This window comes from Solanum tuberosum, unplaced genomic scaffold (genome assembly GCF_000226075.1).
Source record: "Solanum tuberosum cultivar DM 1-3 516 R44 unplaced genomic scaffold, SolTub_3.0 scf00056, whole genome shotgun sequence".
In the NCBI taxonomy this organism is placed as follows: Eukaryota; Viridiplantae; Streptophyta; class Magnoliopsida; order Solanales; family Solanaceae; genus Solanum; species Solanum tuberosum.
The window spans coordinates 33,265-58,806 of NW_006238986.1; the positions used below are offsets into that span (position 1 = coordinate 33,265).

Consider the following 25,542-nt stretch of genomic DNA (forward strand, 5'->3'; position numbering starts at 1 on the left):
ATGTCATCTATCATTCGATTCATCGGATCTATCTGATCATGTCATACTTTCAAGTTTTATTTTTTGAATGAACAAGAAATTGAGTTTTCCAATATTACTTATTATTTACCTTCCAAAAGAAAAATTCTTCCAAAAATTCAATCTTTATAATGAATTCAGTTGGAAAAAAAAGAAGAAGGAGAAGATCACCTTTATAATGTACTTATGGACATATGATTATTAAGTGATGGAATACCTCTAAGCATACGTTTATAGAAGCTAAGTGTATTTTTTTTTATCTTCCTTCTTTAAACCATCAAATCTGTCAACACATCAAGATACTTATGTTGTGCAATAACCTAGCGACATACGACATTACAAAATATACACATAAAGAAAAACAAAGATACCAAAATCTATAAATAATGTCATATTTTTAGTGAAATTCAAAAGTGTTACCATTTGATTAGCACGCTACTAATTGCAAATACAATTCCCTTCTTCCTCTTACCAGAAAATTCATTGGAGAAAATTGCACCTCAAAAGAAAGAGTTTTTGCCTAATGTAAGGAAAAATAAGTGAATGAATCTCTTACTCATTATGTTGTAGTTTGAAAGTGTAATTAAGAAAGTGTACAACTGTATTTATGATAGGAAAAGTTCCTTGAACATAAACCAAGTCATTAAAATCATGGCATCTATATGGATTAATTGATTTTAAAATTTGAAAAAATTTGATAATATTTATAAGTATATTAAAATAATAATTTTCTTATTGGAAGGAGGTCGAAAACTTCTAGTTTCACTCTAGTACCCCTGCTTCAGTTGAAAAACACAGACCCATCGATTAAAAAGAAACTAGATTTGAATCAAGAAAATAAGGAATTAGAGGAACACCAACATAGAGCTAACCAACCGGCACCCTAACAACCATCTATAGACTCCTAGGGATACACAACAATCCCATCCACCAAACTAAACATCTAGACAGGAAAAAGGAATGGACAGATGGACCTTTTAATCTAGGATTACAAATATGAAAATTAGTTAATAAGAGAAGGAGATAGATCTTACTTCTACAAGCTGAGAAACAACAACGCACACCAAAGAGGGCCATGAGTGTTGATCATCCAAAGAAGAACATGAACCTGACTAGTATTGTGAAACCTCATTTCCATCAACCTATTCACTAGAGAGAGGAAGTTGAGAAGAGAAATTTTGAAACCCCCTATTAGAAACCCTAATAATATAGCAGCCCATATAGCAATAGGTCTTTTTTTTTGGATCGGGCCTTTTTGGCCTGGTCTTTTTTTTAATGTTTTTTTCATTCTTTATGGTTCTGCCTTTTGGGCTTGCTACAGCCCAAGCAACTATTTTTGGGTTGATTTTTAGTAAAAGCAAGCCCCTTGTGCAAGTCTATTGAAAAGTATTGTGGAATCAATGATTTTTCCTAATTAGCTTCAAAGATAGAAAAAGTAAAGTAATAAATATATATAGTTCAAGATCAGATTTTCTCAATATGGTATCTAGTCTACATGTTTATTTCTCTTTATTAATAAACCTAATTTCTTATAAGAAAAAAATTTTATGCTTTGATTTTGAAGGATTAATCAAGTCTAAACTTGCATTCACAAATATGAATTATTTTTATGAATGCACTATCTTTTTTTTTTATCGTATTACAATTCTATTTAAGAGTCAAATAATTTTTATTCATTATTCTTATTTATTTTACTTGCTTTTAGTTATAAATTTTTGAGTTAGGGTACTTCTTAATTTTTTTTAGAGGTTTTAATTTTACTTATAAATAATAAGAAAAGTAGTAGACATAAAATTTGTCAACAACACCAAACTATGAGAATTTAGTACCCAAGATACTAATTAGTTTTTTTTCAATTCACTTATCACATTTAAAGTGTTACAGTATTTTATCATAGTTAATAATTTATCATCACAATTTTTTATTTTGATCAACCAGACATGACAAAATGTAGACCAACTAGCGTATGATCATTCGACTTCAAAATGATATTAGGAGCTTGTTGGAATTGACCAACTATAAATTAACAACATATAGGTTTAAGTGTGAAAATTAATTTTATAAATAAAATGTTACAAGTTTAGATAGACGTGATCAAACTGATAATATGTAATTGAGGTATTTGACAAAAAATATATATTGATAAGTTGTTGTCGTAATGACCCTAAATGTCATTTTTGGAAATTTATGAAAAATTACAATTTTACCCTTCTGTTAGTTCCATCGAGTTGTATTTGATTAGTTTATGAGGTTAGTTTTGTGGTGAGATCAAAAAGTTGAGAATTTTTTTTGGAAGTTTTAGAGTTTTGGAGACTCTTAAGTTGATATAAGTGACTTCAGTCAACATCCGAAGATATGAGTCTCAGAATGAAATTCTTTCAGTTCCATCAGCTATGAAATGTGAAATTTGGTCTAGGAGTGTTGTCATTTTCAATTTCAAAGTCTTAATATGGATTTGAGTCCTTGAATTGGAGGTTGAAGTGAATTTAGGCCAAGAGTTGACTTTAGTCAATATTCGGAATTCAGATGCTCAAATTAGATTTCCATCGATTCTGTTGGATTCAGGAGGTGATTTTAGGCTTAGGTAAGATCTTGGTTTAATTTCTGGAGGTTCCAGGGGTATTTTGATATTTTTTGGATGAAATAACGGGTGTCGGTTCAAGGAGACCTCAAATCCATATTTCGATGGTTTCAATGAGTCCAGAGCGTCGAATTTATTGCAGTAGCATATCTTGTTTGTCTGCATGGGATTCCGAACGAATCCCAATGGTCTTTTCGGTGAACTTTTTACTCTTAGGGGTCGTTTGGTAGAGTGTATAAGAATGATACAAAATATAGTGTATTAGTAATGCTTGTATTAGTTATGATGAGATTTTTTTAATGCAATGTTTGGTTTGGTGTGCTAAAAATATTATACATTACATAATTTTTTTAGAAAAAATATTTGTTTGTAAAAGTACCCTCCACAAATATAGTGGAAAGGGTGTAAAAAAAGTTTTTGAGGGTAATTGTGTCTTTAATAATGTTAATGCATGCATTAGAACCCATTGCATTACTAATGCATATAAATATATGGTATTAGTAATACACTCTTCAATACACAATAGAGTGTATTATTACTAATACAAGAATTAGTTATGCATAGGTTAGAAAAGTGTACCAAACAAGGTACTAATAATACATCAAGCAAATGCAAGCATTATTTTCTCCAATACACTCTACCAAACGACCCCTTAATGTTTTGTTGATGCTGTTGTTCTAATATATGCTGTATTGGTGTTTATGCACTTTAATATTAAAATAAAAATATTAAGTGCATATGTTAATGAGTATAAATTGACAAGAATGTGTTCATTATTTTGGTGTAACTGATCTTGTAACCATCGGCTCTTTATTTCAATCATTATTCACTTATTATTCTACCTCATTATGTTTGTAACTTATTTAACTTTTGGGTCATTCCTCTACCCAATTTACTACCTCATTATCTTCTTAGTATTGAAAGGAAGAATTCCTCACCTATAAATAGTGAAGGTTTTACTTTGTGTTGTGTAGAAGAGACGTACAAAAGAAATAATATAAGAAAAGATGAGAAGTATTATATTGAGATTAGTGTATTGAAAGAGAGAGTTGAGACAAAGAATAATATTCGAAGTCCTCAACTAATTCACTATATAAGAGAGACTAATTATATGTCGAAGGAAGGTGCTCTTTTTGGGGAGATTTAATTTGAACTCTTCAACTAAACCTAGAGTTGCTTGAATTGTATGATGTTGTTAGGTTGTTGTATCATGGAGTGGATAAGTCAAGAGTGATGTTGTTGGATCGGTGTAGATTATATCGCAATGGGCTTGAATCTCCTTAAATAGAGCAAGATATCCACACCTCAATCTAAATATTTGTTTATTCATTTTTGTCATTTTTTTTCAATTGTAATTTATTGTATTCAAGGGCAGACCCACATGGTGTCCTCCGGGTGCTCGAGCACCCATTAACCTCGTTTCGGAATATATATATATATATATCTATGTTGAAATTAAGAGGTATTTGTATATAATTAACCTAGAGCACCCAATGACCAAATGATCTAACTAGTCCATTGACTCTTGGGTGGGTGTTTAAGAATCTTTTTGTGCTGATGAACCCGAGTTCGAATCTCACTTTTAACATGTTTTTTTTTATATTTTTTACTCGAGCACCGACAATCTTAAAATTCTAGATCCGCCACTGATTGTATTTGTGGTATATTACACCAGCATGTTGTTGTGTTCTTCACAGTTTCGGGACCCTTCAACGATCACACAAGTGTGATTGGTAGTGCTTTGTGATCGCATGGTATAAGTTTCTGAGCATCGCGATCGTGTAGGTCAAGTCAGGGTCGACTTAAGTTCTTCTTCGTGATCGCGCGACTAGTTTCATGACCTCTATGAGATGTAGAATGTATTTCTCCCCCCCCCCCCCCCTCCCCTCTCCCCTGCCAAACAGTTGGTGTTGCCGAGTTTGCTCTTTCTTCTTGCACTATTTGTTACCTCTTTCACTTCCTTTTGTAAATATGTATTAAATGTAATTTCTTTGGCTACTGGATGAACTGATATTTACACCAAAACAACTCCAAATGTATAACTACCAAGACACAAATAACTTTTCCAAAGAAGTTGTAACTACCAAGATTCTTACTTCCGATTGTGTTAAATTTTGATGCCTTCTATTCTTCGTGTTGGTCATTGTCGATGCTAACTACTATACTACCAAGATTCAACCTTGCACTAAATCTTTTCATTGTCGCACGCATTGCCATTCTCATCACCTCTTACTGAAATCTATGCTCTTTACTTTTGGGTGCACAAGTAAATACTTAAATTTATATAAAATTAAATAGTTAGAAACATTAGTTCAAACCGTGTGAGGGGATTAAATTCTTTAAGGAAACACAATTTTTTTTGGGGTTGGAACGATAATTTTTCCTTTCAGTGTTCTTTCTTTTTGTTTCTGGATCGCAGGAATAACAAACTTAAAGAATTTAAATATATATATTTCTGCTTCATCTTTTATTTTGTTAGGACTGGAGACTAAAATAGAAACTATCTATATAATGTCTACTGTGTGTGCAAAACTTCAAAGAAACTGTTTGTATTTATTTCTTTTTATACATAGATTTCAAGTTAACAAAGATATAATATTTATAAATTCATTCGCAATAATTTTCTTTAGTACTCCTATTTGATTGTTTGAATTGTAGAATGGTGCTTTTCCAGTCTTTTTTTTATTTATATATATATATATAGAGAGAGAGAAAATGGTCTAAAACCCCCCCAATCTATATCCGAAATCCCAACTACACACTTATTCATTACGGGAGTCCTATTACCCCCCTAAACATTTTAAAAGTATAATATATACCTCCTTAAAAACACACAACCAGATTTATATAAAATTGTGAATTGCACGCGCATGCCACGTAATATTACCTTTTTTAAAAAAGAAAAATTTTATTCTGCAATTATTTTTCACTATATTTCCATCTTTCTCTTTTACTTTCCTTTTTTCATTCCTCTTTTTCTTTGATTTACTTTCCTTTTCCATTCCTCTTTTTCTTTGATCTTGACAATTGATTTTCCAGATTTGGGGATACATTCTATGACTGCCACCATCTTCTTCGAGCTTCATCGGAGTTATGAACACTAGCAAAAATTTGATGCTCTCTATTGAAGCAACAATTTAACAATGTTGAGCAACCCATTTCGATTATTGGGTCTTTTTCATTAATGGGTTTGTTACCTAATGATTTCATTGATGAATTCTTCTCCATTGATGGATCTGTTACTTGATGAATTTTTCTCCATTAATGACTCTAAAGTTCGATCCTCTTGACTTTCGATTTCGATTTTGGGTTCTTGTCAATTTTTCACACTGATGAGAAGTGAATTTATTGTGAGAAATTTGTGATTTGAGAATGAAAGTGAACTTAATGATTAGAGCTCGGTGAGGGCGGCGACCTGGTGGTGGAGCAGAGCCGCCGCAGGCCGACGTAGCTTTGGTGAAGAGAAGAAGAAAGACGATAAAAATAAATTTTTTTAAAAGAAACATAAAGATTTTTGAAAGAATCAAAAAATAATAATATAAAATTTAAGAAATACTTTTAAAATTAAAGTTTTAATTATTATTTTTACCTCTCACTCTCTCAAAGAGAGTGACTACACTTTCTTTGCCACCTCATCATTCAGGGAGCAAATAATTCTACTTTAAAATAGTGTAAGGGGGTAATAGGACTCCCGTAATGAATAAGTGTGTAGTTGAGATTTCGGGTATAGATTGGGGGGATTTTAGACCATTTTCTCTCTATATATATAGAAGGAAACTTAAGTGATTTAGGTAAGAAAAATGATGTTCTTGTTAATAAATGTACTTTAATGGTCCTTTTTCTATTTACCTAATTTTGGATGATATTTTGATGTCATGTTTTATTTTATCATAGAAAAGTACATTCAATTTAGAAGATATACTCCCACTGTCTCAATTTATGTGACTTACTTTCTTTTTTAGTCAGTCTTAAACAGAATGACACATTTCTATATTAAGTAACAATTTAACTATAAAATATCTATTTTACCCTTAATAAATGATATACAGTCACACAAATTTCTATCATTCATTTTGGACTACAAATTTTAAAAGTCTTCATTTCTTTCTTAAACTTCGTGCCGAGTCAAACTATCTCACATAAAATGATATGGGGGAGTATTATTTGTACAATAAAAATAAAAGAATAATTATTATTAATTACATTATATTATCTATAATGAAAATCGTAATTTTGATCAAGTAAATAATTGTATTGCTACGGAATCGTTGTTGTTAGATAATACTTTACACCCTAATGTGAGACTTTCCCGCGTGAATCCGGATTTAGTGTGGTCCAATACCAAACACTAGGTGGGACCAGTGGCGGAGCTAGAAAAGTCACAAAGAATGCGCTATTGGCAAAGCCAGGAATGTCACAAAGAATGTCCATAAATAGCACAACAAAAGATCTTTTCAAAAAATAGAACTAGTAAGAATCGAACACGCAACGCTACATCATTCCAAGCATTTGAAATCACTAGGCTACAATAACTTGTTGTGTTAATGGTGTCCAAAATGTATTATTTAATCATTTCATATATCAGTTTACTTATATATACAATATTCTTTTCCGACGAAGGATATCCAATTGAACGCATTCCGAGTCTTTGCTTTAGGGATCGTTCCTGCGCATCTCCTTACTTTATAGCAGTTATTGCTCCTGTTCCAGAAGGTATAGCTCTCGCCTCAGCTTTTTCTTTGAAATCGGAGACTGTTCCAATTTCCTACTGATAGTATAAATATTAGGCTCCGGTTTACCCTGCCTTTGTCTAATTCCAAAGAGTTTAAAGTAGATTTCAGACTTCAATAAGTTTCCCTCAATGAAAGCGGGGATTTCTGCCTAGCAGTAGGTGTCAGGTGAAGGGACAGAGACGTCCTCTTTCTACCAGACTTGTCTTATTAATGTGAAAATTGGCAAGCCCACGGAGCGGTGCCGGTGCGCTAGCTTAAGGAAAGCAGTTCGTTCAGGATGTTAAACTTCGTATTCAATCGGGAAACCTTTAACATATTCTTCTTTTTTCACCAGTTACGACAATTTTTTTAAAAAAAGAGGTGGAACCTGTTGAAGCGTTACAAAGCAAAACTCATGTGTCATCCAAAAATACTTTTTCTAAACATGTCTTTTGTGCATGGTGTCTCTTTCTATGCGATTTTACACGTGTTTTTCTATTAAAAGTATATATTTCTAGTAAATAATGATAGATAGAGGGGCGTTCACGTAATATAGATATATCTACCTGGAAAATGCAGTATATATATCTGCTGCTCGGAGTACCAATGTCAGTACTGGGAGGAGGAGCCACCGGAAAAAATGCAATCAGCAGAGCAGCTTGTGCTTGAACTCAGCAATCCCGATCTTAGAGAAAATGCTCTTCTTGAACTCTCTAAGGTATATAAATTTGACCTAATTTTCCACTGGATTTTATTTTTTTCGAATTTCGGAGAACTGTGAATTGCCCATATATAAGTGTTTTTGTTTGCTGTAGCAGGGTCTTATGGTAGATTAATAATCAATTTGATCTGTGTGATTTACAAGAATTGTCTCGGAGGTGGGTGTGGTGTTAAGCTTTTTATGAAGTTTTGCGGAAATGGGCTTTTTATGAAGTTTTGCGGAAATGGGATAAGCCTGGGGTTAAAAGTTCAAAGATGGTCAATTTTTTCATCCGGGTGATTTTTACAATAAAAGTGTTGGAGGTGGATGGTATTGAATTTCCCCCCTAGCTTGTGTAGTTGGAAATGTGATCAGGTGGATGGTATTGAATTTTTTGCCTAGCTTGTGTAGTTGGAAATGTGATCAACAAGTTTAGCCTAAAGAGGGCAAGGGGGTCAAAAATTGAGAATTGAGTGAATGGATATAGTAGGTTTCTGAAAACTATTTAGGATGGTTTTTGTTTTAGGGTTCCAGCACTGGATAAGGGAATGATGCTAATGAAAGCAATTTAGGTTTTGGTGTGTGAGCTTTTATAGCTTGTTTCTAGAACTAATATCGTTTCTACAGTGACAGAAACCCTTAAAAGTTGGTTAAGAATGTGCACAGCTGTAGCTCCTTTGACTGTAACCATTTTCTCAAAATTGGGCTCCCGAATCTCTTATTGGTTGATTGAAGATTAGCTTGAATAAGGGGCTAGCTAGCTAAAGTTACTTAATGTATAGCTGTTTATGGTTGACTGCTTTGTGTCTTTGTACTTTTTGTATCATGTGGAGTATAAAGCTACATGTTTTGGTTGTTCAAATTACCTGGCTTGTCCAATCGGCTACACGCTCAACAAGTTTTGCCAAAAGGGGGAAAGCGGGGTCAAAAATTAAGAATTGAGTGAATGGATGTAGTAGGTTTCTGAAAACTATTTAGGATGGTTGTTAGTCAGACAGTTTAATTTTGGAAATATGAGGGATTTTTTATTGTAGGGTTCCAGCATTGGTAATGGGAATAATGCTAATGAAAGCAATTTAGGTTTTGGTGTGTGAGCTTTTATACCTTGTTTCTAGAACTCTATTCTTTTCTACAGTGAGAAAAACCCTTAAAAGCTAGTTAAGAATGTGCACCGTTATTTGAGCCTGTGCTAACGCTTGTAGCTCCTATGGCTGTAGCCATTCTCTTGTAACTGGGCTCCCAAATCTCCAGTTGGTTGATTGAAAGATAAGCTTGAATAAGGGGCTAACTAGCTAAAATATTCCACTTAGTTAATGCTTTGCTGTTTATGGTTGAGTACTTTGTATCTTCGCTACTTGTATCACGTAGAGTCTAAAGCTACCTTTTTTGGTTGTTCAATTACCTGGCTTGTCCCATCTGCAACAAGCTCAACAACGTTTGCCTAAAGGGGGAAAGCGGTGTCAAAAATTAAGAATTGAGTGAACGGATGTAATAGGCTTCTGAAAATTATTTAGGATGGTTGTTAGTTGGACAGTTTAATTTTGGAAATATGAGGGATTTTATTTTATTTTAGGGTTCTAGCACTGGGAAGGGGAATAATGCTAATGAAAGCAATTTAGGTTTGGTGTGTGAGCTTTTATATCTTGTTTCTACAGTGAGAGAAACCCTTAAAAGTTGGTTAAGAATGTGCACCACTATTCGAGCATGTGCCGTGTGCTAACACTTGTAGCTCCTTTGACTGTAGTTATTCTCTCAAAGTTGGACTCCATATCTCCTTTGGTTAATAGAAGATTAGCTCGGGGCTAACTAGCTAAAGTATCCTACTTAATGCATTGCTGTTTATAGTTGACTACTTTGTGTCTTTGCTACTTTTTGTATCGCGTTGAGTCTAAAGCTACCTGTTTTGGTTGTTCAAATCTCTATATCACATTAGTGTTTCATTACCTTCCCTAGATTTATCATCTTTGGGGATTTATCTGTTGCTTTTGTGATAGGAACATATATAAATTGTTAGGTATGCTACCTGTTTTATGTGTGTGTGTGTGTGTGTGTGTATATATATATATATATATTAGAATTGCCATGTTAGCTTACCTATATTTTCTATCTGTTGAGGAGTTCTGATTCAGTGAGAAAGGAAGGCAATAAACGGATTTTTTTTTGACAAATAAGAATAATCTTTTATATTAGTAAAACTTCAGTACCAAGATGTACTGGGTTTTACAAAAGTTTTCTGGATTTTATCCCTTCATAACAGTAATGATTCCAAGAAATTCAGCATGATACAACATCATTAATAGAAGGTTTAGACCATAGTTTTAGATATTGGATACATCTATACATCACAAAAAGCAGCATTTCCTTCTTTCCCTCAAAGCTTCTACTGTTTCTGTCTGACCAAACAGTCCACAGAATGCATAAAGGGATGGTCTTCATTATCAGCTTCTGTTTCTTCCTTGTCTTCTGGTCCTGCCATCTGCACAATGCTTGGTTTAAATTCTGGCATTAGCCCCTGAATTCCATGTAGGTTCAGGAACATGCACCAAATCAAAACATGTTTGCAATGTAAGAATAATTGATTCATAGTTTCAGAATTTCTTCGAATAGATAGCACCAGCTACATAAATTAAAACCCTTCCTTTGTAGGTTTATCTGCTCAGACATGGAAAGTTACAGCTTTCCATGAGCAAATCTATGCACCAACTACATAAATTAAAACCCTTCCTTTGTAGGTTTATCTGGTCAGACATGGAAAATTACAGCTTTCCATGAGCAAATTGGGAAATTTTGGATTGCTGAAACCTTTTGTTGGTGGAATCTACCATATAAATTCTTCCATCATACTTGTAGTTAATGACTGAAGACGTGCTAACATGCACAGAATATTCTTCCTTCCATGAACACTGGTGATATGAACTGGAAAAATTTCTGTTCAAGCATTTCCCAACTGCACAGCATTCTTCTTTGTCAGCGAATTGAGCAATATTAGAGCTTGACTTTTAATTCCAGGCTTCTCCCTTTGGTTGCAATATATAATGGTGGAGAATAATCACTAATTTCTTCTTTCATCCAATATTATCAGCGAATAATTTAGTATTTGCCCCAGTGATTTATTTTTTTCTCTTTATCCATCTACATATATTTTTGTGCAATATGAGAAATGTTTGACGTTTTGTGCTGGATAGTCTTCTGTTTTCTTTTTCTATTCTGATATTGCCCTTTAAAGAGAAAATTGTTAATCTTGTTTTCCTTTTCCAGAAGAGGGAATTATTCCAGGACTTAGCCCCATTACTATGGAACTCGTTTGGTACTATTGCTGCGCTCTTACAGGTAATCTTTGAAGTGTTTCATTCTAGTTCTTCAGATTATACCAACTTATACTGTTACACTGCCATATTCCTCCATTTGTCTGAACAAGATTTCTTGTGCCTTACTGTTAAATTGGTGGTGATTTACACTTTGTGAGAATTAAAAGGAAGGACTCGGTGAAACATCTGAATGGCCTTGTTACAGACCGAAGCCTGGCTTGATACTTTCTGAACAAAAGAATGAGCTAAAGTCATAGGGAATCAAATGAAGGGGTGAAATAGCGGCAGAGTGATTTAGAATGCCATTCTGGAAAGCTGTTATCAATTAATTTAAGCTGAAATTCAGGAGTAGAACTTCCTTTTGTTTCTTTTGCTTTATGGATAAAGTGAAAAATAATGGATGGTAAAAACTGATAGCTTATGTGAAATCTTGTGATGATAAAAGAGGTTTGTGAAGTTTTGGAGTGGCGGGGTGGGTTTGTGTGTGTTTGGAGGGGGGGGGGATTGCTCTCACTGGTTCTTTCGCTCCTGTAATTTGTACTCAGCTGATGGCATTTTGCTTATTTTAGTGAAGGAAACTGGATAATGAGTGACAGTTCAGTGAATACTGAATGTGGGTGTTGTGGGGGGTGGGGGGGGGGGGGGATTGCTCTCACTGGTTCTTTCGCTCCTGTAATTTGTACTCAGCTGATGGCATTTTGCTTATTTTAGTGAAGGAAACTGGATAATGAGTGACAGTTCAGTGAATACTGAATTGGATTACCTTCTTGTTGGTGGGAGAGAAAAGGAACGGAAAAGATGGTATGGTGAAAACTGGAATGTGTGTATGGTGAAAGTACTAAATGATTATCTTGATGCTTTTTCCTTGATTGTCTGAGATAAATGACAAGAAATGAGCTTCATTCACGTGCACTCAGTCTCATCTTTGTTGAGTATCCAACACTTTCGACATCCTAAAGCTCCAGCTACAAAGATACTTCAAATCTGCTGCGTGCTGAATAACACAAATTAGGATATGCCAAAGAGAAAGGTTAAAATTGAAGCGTAGTCTAACTTGATGGACAATGACTTTCCTGAGTTCCTACAGAGAAGTAACGACCTGGCTATTTCTCGCCTCGACAGATTTGTTCTATCTTAACAGTGAAAGTGAGCTACTCATTATAATAGAAAATGGATCCCAATCGTTTGAATTCTAGTTCTTAAAGTTTTTTTTTTTTGATAACCGAGAAATCCGTCTATGACCCTCCCTTTGGACCAATCACAGCCTTCTAAACTCGGTGGATAATGGGCCCGCCCCTCTACCCCTCTCTACTTAAATACCGGGCTTCGCTTTGCGTGGTGTGGGGCTTGAACCTGCGACCTAAGCCACAAATCCTCCACCTTTTGCCACTCAAGCTGGGCCTTGGGGGCTAGTTCCTAAAGTTTTTCTTGGAACTTGACAACTGTTTCTCTGTATTTGTTTCCCTTTGTGCTGTAAGTTTACATGCATTACATGCTTGCAGGAGATAGTATCCATCTACCCTGTTTTATCACCGCCAAACTTGACTCCAGCACAATCGAACAGAGTTTGCAATGCTTTAGCACTTCTTCAGGTATAGAAATTTCTTTTCCCGATGGAATTCTTTTAGTTGATTCCTTGTGCTGTTTTCATAACTCATCTCTCATCAACAATTTGTAAAGTAATGAGTAGTATCAATTATCAACTGTCATGTAATGTTCCATCATGATAAATAATAGATTTCTGTTAACCGAAAAAGCTTTTTTCGTTCGCCATTAGGATTATTTGGTCAGCAGTAGGATGTAGAAATTGGATTTGTTTGGGGGTTTTATGTATCAAGAGGAGAGGGAGGAAGGAGAAGAGCACACTGGGGGACTCACATTAATCCAGTTGCGTGTTGCATATTGTTCAAATCCTATTTATGGTAGCTTTTGCATTTCTTGTTAAGAGAAAAGAGCAAACTTCTTTCAATTACTATTATTACTTGGAACACTTGGCATATCTTAGTTTACTTTCAAGTGTCAAATATTTTCATACATGTGCTTTAAGGAATTGTAATCACTATATTTCTTCATCTAATTCTTATGTGGGTCAAATATCCAGCTAATGACTCTCTTTCCTCCCATTTTATTCTGCAGTGTGTAGCCTCTCACCCTGACACGAGAATGTTGTTTCTCAATGGTAATCTTTTTCCCCTTTTTATGGGTTTTGCTCAATGGTGATCATGGTCTTTTTGTATGCAAAACCTCTTTGGCTTTACTTTCAAGTGGAATGGCTTTATTTAGGGTAGGGTTATCAATGGTACGGTTTCAGAGTTAAGACTATGTAGAACCAGTTACAATAAATTGATAGACTATGGAAATTTATACCATATCAATTTTTTGGCTATTTTATTTTGCATAACCTCCTTCCAAGTTAGGGGTAAGATTTACGTACACACTACCCCACCCTCCCTAGAGCCCACTTGTGAGTTGTGGGATTACACTGGGTATGTTGTAGTATTTTGTATAACCAAAATCAGACTTTTCAAAGCCATCCCATCATCTATGTTTCTCTTCAATATCAGTACTGTTCGGTTAATTGTTGGAACTTTTAGATATGTAATGTAGAAGTTACAGGTAAAAGTTAGAACACGATAACATGCATACTTTTGTAAGACTTTAGGCAAACAATTTCTAGACATTTTTACCTTTAAAAGGTATTGAATCAAGGGAACATGAAAGACGACAAAGATAGAGATCCATCCCACTTCTATACAGTGGTGTAAAACAAAGTTAAACTAAGACAATTTAAATCACACGAGCGGGGAAAATTCAATCAAGATGTGGTACTCAAGAACCAAGTCTACTAAGATTGAGTATCCAATAAGAGAAATTTAAGATCATATGAGAAGAAAGACTTGTAATACTCTGTAACTTGTTGCTCAATATCGTTGGAATAACTTAGCTTATTAGTAGAAGTGCTAGAACTAATTTTGTTTTAATAGGAATAGCACAACAGGTTTCGTAGTTGGGACTTTGGGTGTTAATTACTTGTTGCTGTAGTCATTTCCACCACAATTCAAGGCAAAAATTTCAGCCTACCGAGGATATGACCTTAGATAGGAGGTTGTGGAGGAAACAAATTAGGATGGAAGATTGGTAGGTAGTAGAGCATTGTCTCGCTTATCTTTCCATACTAGTAATTTAGTTTTACTAGGAGTTTTTGTCCTTCGATGTATTTTATTACCTGTTGTTTCTTGCACACCTCGATTCTCATATTATTTTGTTGTGGTTACATTTCTTTTTTGTTAAAATGATTTGACATGCTTCTATAGTATTTTGTCACGACTCCCTCACTCTTATTAATTTATTTTTTTCCGATTTGCTTTGAATTTTTTTCTCTTGAGCCGAAGGTCTATCGAAACAACCTCTCTACCTCCCAAGGTAGGGGTAAGGTGTACATTCTACCCTCCTCAAACCCCACTTATGGGATTACACTGGGTATGTTTTTGAAACTTATTTAGTATGGTTCAGTAATTTTTGGCTTTATTTTTATAAAATTAAAAGCCTACCTAATTATTTGGTACGGTTATAAATTTAATAAAAACTTTGGTTTTATTAAAAGAAACCTAATAGTCGGTTCAGTATTGTTCGGTTAAGTCGATTGTTAAAAAACTATTGACACCCCTAATTTTTTTTGAAATTGGTAACATGTATTCTTCAGCATTAAGGGTATGCTGGCCACCTCCAAAAGTGTGCTTACATAGATAGCTAATTACAATAAGCCTAGGAAATCCACTATCTGTATTTCATTTACTATACATTGCTCTTTACACCAAAAACATAAAGTAGAAATGCATTTCCCTTTGATCTGTTGAATGGAGTTTGATCTTCCTTTGAAAATTCTCTCATTCCTTTCCTTCCATATGGTCCACCATATGCAAGCTGGGACAGTTTTCCACCATCTCTTCTGGCTTTTGCTCCCTCCCCTTCTGATCCAGCAGCTCAATAAATCAGCAGTGTGCTCTGGCATTGTCCAGCTTTCCCCAGCTAAGGTAATGAATAGGGACCAAACTTGAGAAGTTACCTTGCAGTGGAGGAAGAGGTGGCTGTTTGTTTCATTGGGTTCCATACAGAGAGGGCATATGGAATCTAAATGAAATTTCCTTTTCTGTAATGCCTCGTGGGTGAGACATGCCTTCCTTTCTACCGGCCATGAGAAGCATTTCACTTTAGTAGGTGCCATGCTTCTCCAAGTAGCTTTCCAAGGTCCTCTATCTCTTTCTGTCATCTCTAGAAGGCCCCTTTTGTAGACTCTGTTAACTAAGAATTTGCCATCAGTGTTGTGCCTCCACTTGATGATGTCAGGTTCATTGGTAGTCCCTGTGAAGGTTCTTATTCTGCCAAGTAGCCACTCTTTCAATCTCCCAATCATTCAAAAATCTTCTAAAAACTAGGTTCCATCCTTGAGCTGTCCAGATGTTCTCTATTGTGCTATTTTGGTTGGTGCTGATGTTGAAGAGGCTGGGGAAAGCCTCTTGCAAAGTGCCTTGACCATCCCAGTTATCCTTCCAGAAAAAGATTTTTTGGCCATTGCCAACTTGGAAAGTAATGTCCTTCCCCAGGTTGGTCCAGAGAGACCTGATTGTCCTCCATAGTCCAACTCCATAGGTGTCAGTGGACTCATGCACCACTGCCCGTTTTGTCCGTACTTCTGCTGTATTACATTCTTCCACAGGGCTGGACTCTCTTCAGCATATCTCCACAACCATTTTTTGAGCAGGCTGCTGTTTTGTAGCTTTAGGTTTCTAACCCCCATACCTCCATGCTCACTACTCTTTTGCACTATGTTCCATTTCACTAGATTGTAACCTTTATGCTCCTTTTTGCCATGCCATAGGAAGTTTCTTCTCAATTTATCTAGGACTTTGAGTACTTTAGGAGGCATAGGAAAGAGAGACATCACATATGTTGGTAATGAGTCTAGCACAGAGTTTACTAGGATTACCTGCCTCCTAGTGATAGATATTGTCCCTTCCACATAGCAAGCTTCTTTTCTGTCTTCTCAATGATGTTGTCCCAAATCTCTAATGCCTTGTGTTTAGCACCCAATGGAAGTCCTAGGTAAACAGTTGGCAATTTTCCCATTCCACATCTTAAAATGTTAGCTAGAACCTGAATCTGAGTGACTTCATTGATAGGAAAGATGCTGCTTTTTCTCCAGTTTATCTTCAAGCCTGAGATTGCTTCGAAGATGACTAGCATTAGTCTCAAAAAACTGATTTGCTCACTAGTAGCATCACAAAAAACTATTGTGTCATCTGCATAAAGTAGATGGCATATCTCTAGCACTCCTGATGTCCTGCTCCCCACTCTAAAGCCTTTTTGCCAACTCCTTTGTATTGCAATCTTCATCATGCTATTGAGGCCTTCCATGGCTACGATGAAAAGAAAAGGGGATAGTGGGTCCCCTTGTCTTAGCCCTCTTCCTGTTGGAAAAAAACCAATTGGTTCTCCATTTACTAGAATTGAGAACCTGGTGGTTTTAATGCAAAAACTTATCCAATTTAGCCATCTTCTTCCAAAACCCATTTGCCTGAGGATGCTGAGTAAGAACTTCCAACTGATGTGGTCAAACGCCTTTTCAATGTCTAATTTGCACATCACCCCTGGTTCTGAGCCTCTCAATCTGGTGTCCACACACTCACTTGCCACCAAAGTTGCATCCATGATTTGCCTTCCTTTAATAAAGGCCATTTGATGAGGGTTTATTAGCTTATCTATCACTCTCTTTAACCTTTCAGGTTTTGTAATTTCTCCTCAATTTAGGGATCCCACGTTGGAGGAAAATAGATTTGTTTTTCATATAGGGCTTTGTCAATTGGGGCTTTATCGACGTTAGTCATGTGGGCATGTGATGTTGCAAATCGTTAAGTTTCTTAATCCATCAGGTTTGAGATGAGAAGTGCTGAACCCTTACATACTTGGAAGATTACATCTTTGAAAGGTGATATTCAGAGGATCAAGTTGGTTGAAGTGTGATACTCAGTGGACTATTTTGGTGAAAACTCATGATTACTACTTTCTCTTGATTTCATGAAATACTTCCAACTTTTTTCTACTTTGTGATGCATGTTTCAAGATCTAAACAACTTTAGTGTGGTTCGTGTTCTGATTTGGGTGTGTTCTTACTTTCTCCTAATCTGGTGAAATATTCCAAACTGCAGCACATATTCCTTTGTACTTGTACCCTTTTCTGAATACAACAAGCAAATCAAGACCTTTTGAATATCTGAGGCTTACTAGCTTAGGAGTCATTGGTGCCCTTGTGAAGGTAATGCTTATACTGTATTTTGCTGATATCTTCTCTTTCAGTATAACCATGATCAGTGCTATTTGAGAATCTGAAGATGCTATTTATGGTACCTAGAGATATTGTCCAAATATGCAATACATATTTAACATGTGGCACATACTTTTTGTAGCTCGACTTAGTGAAATTTCATGTGATAAAAGTGCAATATTCATCATATGAATCTGGTTGCTTTTTGTTTCTCCATTTTGGATGACTTAAAAAAAATATTGCTGTGATTTCTTTGCAGGTTGATGATACTGAAGTTATCAGTTTTCTACTATCAACTGAAATAATTCCCCTGTGCCTGCGCACAATGGAGATGGGCAGTGAACTGTCAAAAACGGTTGAGTGCTTCCTCAAATCCCTTTTCTTCTTTATGTTGGTCATACAATCATAATATTGTCATCATATTCTTCCGCTACCAAAATGAAAAACAAATTATGCTGCATTATATTCTGTTCATGATGTGTATCCTTTTTTATTCTACATTCTGTTTGATTATTTCCAGTTACATCCTCCCTGAGTTTATATCAGGTTTTCGTACATCTAATTTAGAGTCATCCTGACAGGTTGCAACTTTCATTGTGCAAAAAATACTTCTAGATGATGTTGGTTTGGATTACATATGTACCACAGCAGAAAGATTTTTTGCAGTTGGTCGAGTTTTGGGGAATATGGTAGGTGCACTTGCTGAACAGCCTTCATCTAGGTTGCTGAAGCACATAATTAGGTGCTATCTTCGCTTGTCAGACAATCCAAGGTGAGACTTGTGTACTTTAAATATCTCATGGAGCTTCCACCTTGTACGGTGCGCCTTGAGCTAATGCTGATGTGCATTGTTTACGTCAGGGCATGTGATGCACTAAGAAGTGGTCTCCCTGATATGCTTAGAGACTCCACCTTCAGTACCTGTCTTCGTGTATGTACATTTTCAATTTAAGTGCTTCATATTTTCCGCTAAGCTCTTAGTTTTCTCTCAATCTTCCGGTTCTTATATAATAGACCCTTGCGCTCAACAGGAGGACCTTACAACTAGGAGGTGGCTACAACAATTGATTAACAATGTTAATGGTGCCCGTGTTGGTCTACAGGCAGGTGGATTTGATCATATGCTGATGAACTAAGTGGAGACAATAATTTAATCTTTATGTTCGTTGTCCCGAAATTGATTAACAATGTTAGTTAAGAATGCACTCTCTTAAACTGTAGTGTGGTGTAAGGTTGATCATATGCTAGGAATATCTCTTTCTGATACAGTTGGTAGAATCCGTTTTGGATATTTATAGTGTAATTTGAGGATGCTCAACTTTGCATCTTCATTCGAGCAAAGATTTGTATAATTTATCTGTAAGTCTGCAGGTTCATATAATTCTTTGTAGTGTACATTTTAGCCAAGTTGTTCAAACCGTGCTGCTGGCAATTTGTCTATGGTTCTCTCTTTTAATAATTCGAGGGAAAAGGGCTAAAAATATCCTGAATTAATCAAAGTGGGTCAAATTTGTCCCTCCTTACATATCTGGATTAAAAGTGCCCTTGTGGTTGCACTTTTGGCTAAACGTGTAATAGCAAAGATATTTCTAATCTAAAAATATAACAGAGGACCTATTTTGAATAGTTTGGGTATTTTTATCCTTTTTCCCTAGAATCAAAAGAGACAATTGTAGACAAATTGAACTATTCAATTAGTATATATCCTACTAGTTGGTTAGAGACCCATAATTTCTATCCTACTTAGAAGGAAAGGAAACCTTTGTGTATGTGCTGCAATCTATGAGGCAGTTACCTCTTTTGCCTAGCTATGAGTTTGCTGAAGTAACGGGGCTCTTTCTCCATTACTCAGTTTTTTTTGCTACTCCACTGATCATTTTTCTGCTCAATTATCATATTTTGAGTGTGAGCTCACACATTTATTTTTTAAAAGATAAAACACTACTATTATGTATGATTTCGAGAGAGTTTCATGTGAATCCGGTGACACTCCTGCATATGCCAGTGGCGGAGCTACACTAGGAATTGGACACCTTTCGTCGGAAAATTACACCGTATATATAAGTAAAATAATACTTTAGATGGTTAAATAAGACATTCTGGACATTCTTAAACAATAATGTTTCTTAGCCTAGTGGGTTTCTGTTGCTCAGCCATAGCTTTGGCGGTTGCAACCAATTATGCCTGGGTTCGATTCCCCAAATCTAAATTCTTTTTTACATTTTCAAAAAGGCTCCTTATTAACTTCTAATTAATAATTAATAGATTTTTTATTTTTAAAATAATTCAAAAATAAAATTATCTATTAAATTATCTTAAATTAGAAAATTGCAACTTAAAAAATTAAGAGAAAAAAAGTTTAGTAGCCAATTGAATTTTTAATTGATTTGACTTTTGATTTTTATGCTTTTCTAAGTAAAATTTAAATAAAATTCAAAAGTAATTAGTTAATTTAAATTTAATAAGAAAATCCTATTTATTTATTTTTTCTATAAAGCTACTAAAAGTGATAAAGACTCCATATAAAATTTCTTTTAATAAAACTTGTTTAATTCTATTTTTTATTTTTCATATCTCGTTGTTAGTCATCAGAGGTTCATGAAATCTTAAAGCATAAAAGAGATTTCATTATAAACTAAATTTTCTCTTCATTTTTTTCTTTGTCCATTCACATCCTATTAAATAAACATGAATACTAAAACTAAATATTATGTAGTTGATTTTAAATTTTTTGGTATATTTTTTAATTAAGAAAATTAATTATTAATGTTACGTAGTTTGATTTACAAAATTTTAATACATCCATTCATTAAATTATTTTTATTTACCTATTCGATTTCTGAACACTCTTCGTGAATTTTTTTGATTACACCACTGACATATGCGCATGTTCCTTGCATGATCATTCAACTTATAGAAATATCGTACTAAAGTCACTTTTAGTTTTTGTCAGGATAACAAAGTTGCTCAGCCTATGGGATATCCTACCCAAAGGCTTCCTCATGGTGCCATGAGGATGCACATGCACCTGAGATTTTATACTTTTATATATATAATAATAATTTAAGAAAAGATGACATTTTTAATTTCACTTTCATAATTAAAATCAGTGTTTTAGAAAACTCTGTTGGGGCTCGCCCTGAAGCAGGGTTCTAGCAAAACGCCCTGAGACTCAAGTGTGGGACTTAGTTCTATAAAACTTACATCTCAAGCGTCCAATTATACGTCCTAAGCACACCCAACACTCGGAGCTTGCCTAATAGATCTTGCACAAGTTATGTATTAAAATCTTTAGTGAAATAATTATTATTTTATCATTAGAAAGTTAAGATGTTAGACTATTTATACTTGTATAATCATGTTAAAAGTTTTATTTTCTATGAGTTTCTTTAATCATGTTTGTAATTATTTCAAACTATTGACATATTTTTATAATTTTGTGTTATTATATTATTATACTATATTGTAAATTAAAAATTTAAAGATCCATAGGTCTTACTCCCCACGTCTCAAGGCTTACGCCTAGCCCTATACTAAGTAAAACACCTCGCCTCACGCCTCGCCTTTTAAAACACTGATTGAAACTCATTTATGCACGCCGATTGAAATTGTGATTTTATTTGGAAACTTTGTAAGTTCGAGTTTAGATAAGTAATTATGTTTTATCCTTCAAAATACCGACGCTCCGAATCTTTAAATCTTGGATTTACCTATATATGATCCTATCAACATCATTTTTGTTCTCTTTAGGACAATTTTGACTTAAAGATATACATATTTAGCTGTTATATTATATGAAAATCTTTCTTTTTTAATAATAAAACATATTTAACCCATGATTTTTTTTCAACTCCTTGTCCAAACCTTGAACCTCTTTTATAGCACTCATTTACTCTTGATAGTAAAATAAAATAGTCATCAATTCAAAAATTTCTTCCTCTGTTTCATATTAGATGGATACTTTCTATTTTATATGGTAATTAAGAAATCATTAATTGATTGATCAATTTTACTATTTTACCCTTTGTTCATATTAATTAGCCTCTTGAAAAAAGAAATTCTTAGATTTTAAAAATTTGTTTAAACTTTCAAAGGTCATACATCCTCTGTTCCTATTTACTTGTCTATTTTTTACTTGACACATTCATTAAGAAAATAATAATTGACATAGTGAATTTATCATTTTACCCTTATTAATTGATAGAATTTCAAAATTAATTTACTCATTTAAGAGGTTCTACATTTTTCAAAAAATATTAACTCTCTAAATAAATTGAGGGTATAATAGGTAAAAAAAAAATATTATTTTTTCTTAATTTGTCAAAAATGACAAGTAAAAATGGACCGAGGGAGTATTAAATGTATCTATTGGGGTAAAATAAGAATAATTTAATTAATTTATGATTTAGTAAGTGATCAAATAATATATGAAAAATATTTTTTGAAAAATCTATTATGAGACCGAGGAAGTACATGCTTTCAATTATCAATTTGAAAAATACTACTAATCTTATACTAATGATTATTATTCTCTGCCTACGGCAAATAATAGATTAACATAGTATCATGTGAAGTTGTTGATTCATAAATGTAGTTCAATGCATAACACTGATATTTAGTCAAAAGTGATTTTTTTTTTTTTTTAAATAATAATTTCATACCCCACTACTTAAAATATCAATTTTACACAAATATTTGATTAATCAACAACATTGCAATAGAATTAAGATACTTAGTGCCCGTTTGGATTGATTTATTTTAGGTGTTTTTAAGCCAAAATAATTTTTAAGCAGCTCTGAAGTGTTTGAGTAAAATTAAGAAGCGTTTATAAGCACTTATTTTAAAGCCAAAATAATAAAAATAAGTCAAAAGTCATAAGTTAGAAATCCTAACTTATGGCTTTTGACTTATAAGTCATAAGTCAAAAGCCAATCCAAACAAGCCCTTAGTTATACCATAAAATTAAATTTTGTGAATTATTGTAAAATTAACAGGTGAATTTACTCTTCAACTGACTTATAAGATGTCTGGAAGAGGAATATCAACAATTCGTCGAGGTCAATAATATTGCAAAATAAATTTAATAATGTCATATATATTACTCCTTCTGTTCGATAATACTTGTCCACTATTGACTTTCCATATTTCTTAAGAAATTATAAATAGAAAAGGATATTACTATAATTCATGATAAAAGTAAATTAAAAACTAAGTGTAAAATTATTCATTAATTTTATAAAGTGGACAAGTATTATTAGACATCCCAAATAGTATAACGGATAATTATTACTCTCTCTATTTCACACCCTTTAAGAAAAGAAGATTCAGACATAAATTAAGTTGGGAAAGATAAGAAGATATAAAGCGCAGTGCAGTCACCCCGACTTCCGTCCTATCATAATAAGTACTCTCTCTATTTTAAAATAATTGAATTATTGGGATATTTCACCCCTTTGAAAAAAGAATATTAAAACATAAATTAGACATTACTTTCCATTTTTATCTTATTAATTATTGTCAAACTAATCTTTAAAATAACTAAACATTAATCATAATAATTAATTCCAATACTAACTAAATTTTTAATTCATACTTTAACAAAAATGATTAATTTTTTTTTTTTGTTGTATTATATCAATTGAGTCTTTATCCATGATGTATCATGAACTATTTGAATCGAATCTTCAAAATCAAAATTCATAAAATCTATTAATTCAGTTAAAATTTCTAGAATTTATCTTTCCAAAGAGTTCATTAAATACTTAATTACTCATTTATACTCTTGCTCTCACCCACTTTGGAGTACTTGTACCTTTTTTTTGTGCTCCCTTCATTCCTTTGTATATGTAGACACGTATTTTTGACCGAACTTAAAATTTTACACCATTCTTAGAGCTGAAATATTTTTATAAATATAAATTAAATATTTTGACTTTTCTCTTATTTTTATTAAGTTTATTTTAAAAAGATTTGAAAACAACAAAAATAGAATCACTTTTTAAGGTAAGTTTTATTTTTCAATTGTTAAAAAGAAATGAAAGATTACAAAAATCTATATTATTTTTAAGTTTTTATAAATAAGCTAGTATTATTTAATTATTTTTGTTTATAGATCTTTGACTTTTTCCTAGATTTTATTAATTTTAAATAATTAGTTGGTACGCTATTATAATTTACTATTTATAGTTAATTATTATTCTTTTAAAAGTAGAATAAAACTAAAATAAAAATAAAAATAACCTAAATAATCTAACAAACCTACCCCACTTCTACTCCTATTCAAAACATACTACACGTAAAAAAACAAAAAAGGGAAAAGGAAAACCAAATAAAAAAAGAAAAAGAAAAGCTTTTGACTTATTTTCCAAAAAATTAAAAAAATCAACAAGTTATACTCCCAATTTCTCTCAACTTCCCCACACTCCCACTCCCTCACGTTTTCCTCCACATTCCACACTCCACATAATACAACCCACTACCCCCACACCTACACCTATCCTAACACCTATACATACACCCACATACTACAAAGAAGAGAGGACAGACGTACACACAAAGAAAAAAAAAGCACACACAAAGATATAGGCATTAATTAAAAAGCAATACATACATTGTACTTTCTCACATTGTGATTGAAGATCTGGAAATTTGTTTTTCGCGGTTTCAAGTTCGTGGCTCTTGATTATTTGTCCTTTCTTCTCGTTAACTAATTTTCACAAGAGGTAACATTTATTTGTATTTTATTTTTTGCATAATTTTATGTCATTATTGTGCAAGAATTAATTTCAATATATTGAAGTTGTTCAGATTTCGTATGTGTTTAATCTGTTAATATTATTAATATTGTGTACTGAAATATATTCGAACATGCTATATGACATGTGAGTATTTCTTACATGCTTAAGAGTCCATTCCTCGCTCTTTTTCCTTAATTAATTATAAAAGTTTTTATGTTTGTGTCTTACTAATTTGAATGAATTCTTTGGTTGATCGTATTTAGAAAAGTATTAAGTCATGTTTTATGCTATAATGTGTGTTGTCTTGATATTTAGGGTTCTAACAAAAATAATAATACTAAACTTGTTAGGATGAGGAGAAGAAAACGAATTGAATTAAAATAGATAAAAAAGAAATTAAAACAAAATGTACAGAATGTCAAAAAGAAAAATATTAAAAAAAAAAGAACAACGAAAAAATATAATGAAACAAAAGAAAAAAAGAAGGAGGACATGGACACTGACAGAAAAAAAAAAAAAAAAAAGAATAATCAGCACACATACATACAGAAAAACGCACAGATCTGGAAAAAAATATATTCATATCATACAACACTCCTATTTTATATTGACAACCAACACATACAACATTCACCAAAAAATCCAATACACAAAAAAAAAGAGATCTCACGGAAAAGAAAAAAGAAAAATCACCCCCACTTTTTATTTTTCACTCACAAATAAAGGTTGAGTCGGAGGTTTATTTTGTGGTTTCAAGTTCGTGGTTTCCTATTAGGATCGCTTTCTTTTCGTGAGTTTGATTTTCGCAAGAGGTACTATTTAACATTTATTTTATAATTTGATTTTCATGATTATATAGTACTTAATTTCGGTGTCATGAATTTATTCAAATTTCATGTGTGTTTAGCTTTGCCATTATAATATTGAAATACATGTAAATATTTGCACTGTTGAATTTGGATTAAAATATGATATAACGTATAATTGCTTCTCGCTCACCCAGGAATTAATATATTTCTTTATTCACTCTATTTTATCAAGCGGAAACGTGACTCGTGGATTGTTGTTAATTAATTTGATCAATTCACATATTTTTGAGTTATTCGTTGATAGCATAATTTAAGAATGGACTAAGTAAATCATTGTTTGTTAACCAAAAAATGC

General features: G+C 33.2%; 1 protein-coding gene across 1 annotated transcript; it reads left to right on the forward strand.

Annotated features, from left to right (window-relative positions):
* Nucleotides 1-7,898: 7,898 nt before the first annotated feature.
* On the forward strand, nucleotides 7,899-19,022 carry LOC102586245 (cell differentiation protein RCD1 homolog). Its single transcript, XM_006344800.2, has 9 exons — nucleotides 7,899-8,029; nucleotides 11,270-11,341; nucleotides 12,822-12,911; nucleotides 13,456-13,498; nucleotides 17,526-17,632; nucleotides 17,901-17,996; nucleotides 18,223-18,413; nucleotides 18,503-18,572; nucleotides 18,673-19,022. The coding sequence occupies exons 1-9, from the start codon at nucleotides 7,952-7,954 to the stop codon at nucleotides 18,775-18,777; spliced, it is 852 nt and encodes a 283-aa protein (XP_006344862.1). The 5' UTR covers nucleotides 7,899-7,951; the 3' UTR covers nucleotides 18,778-19,022.
* The last annotated feature ends 6,520 nt before the right edge of the window (nucleotides 19,023-25,542 follow it).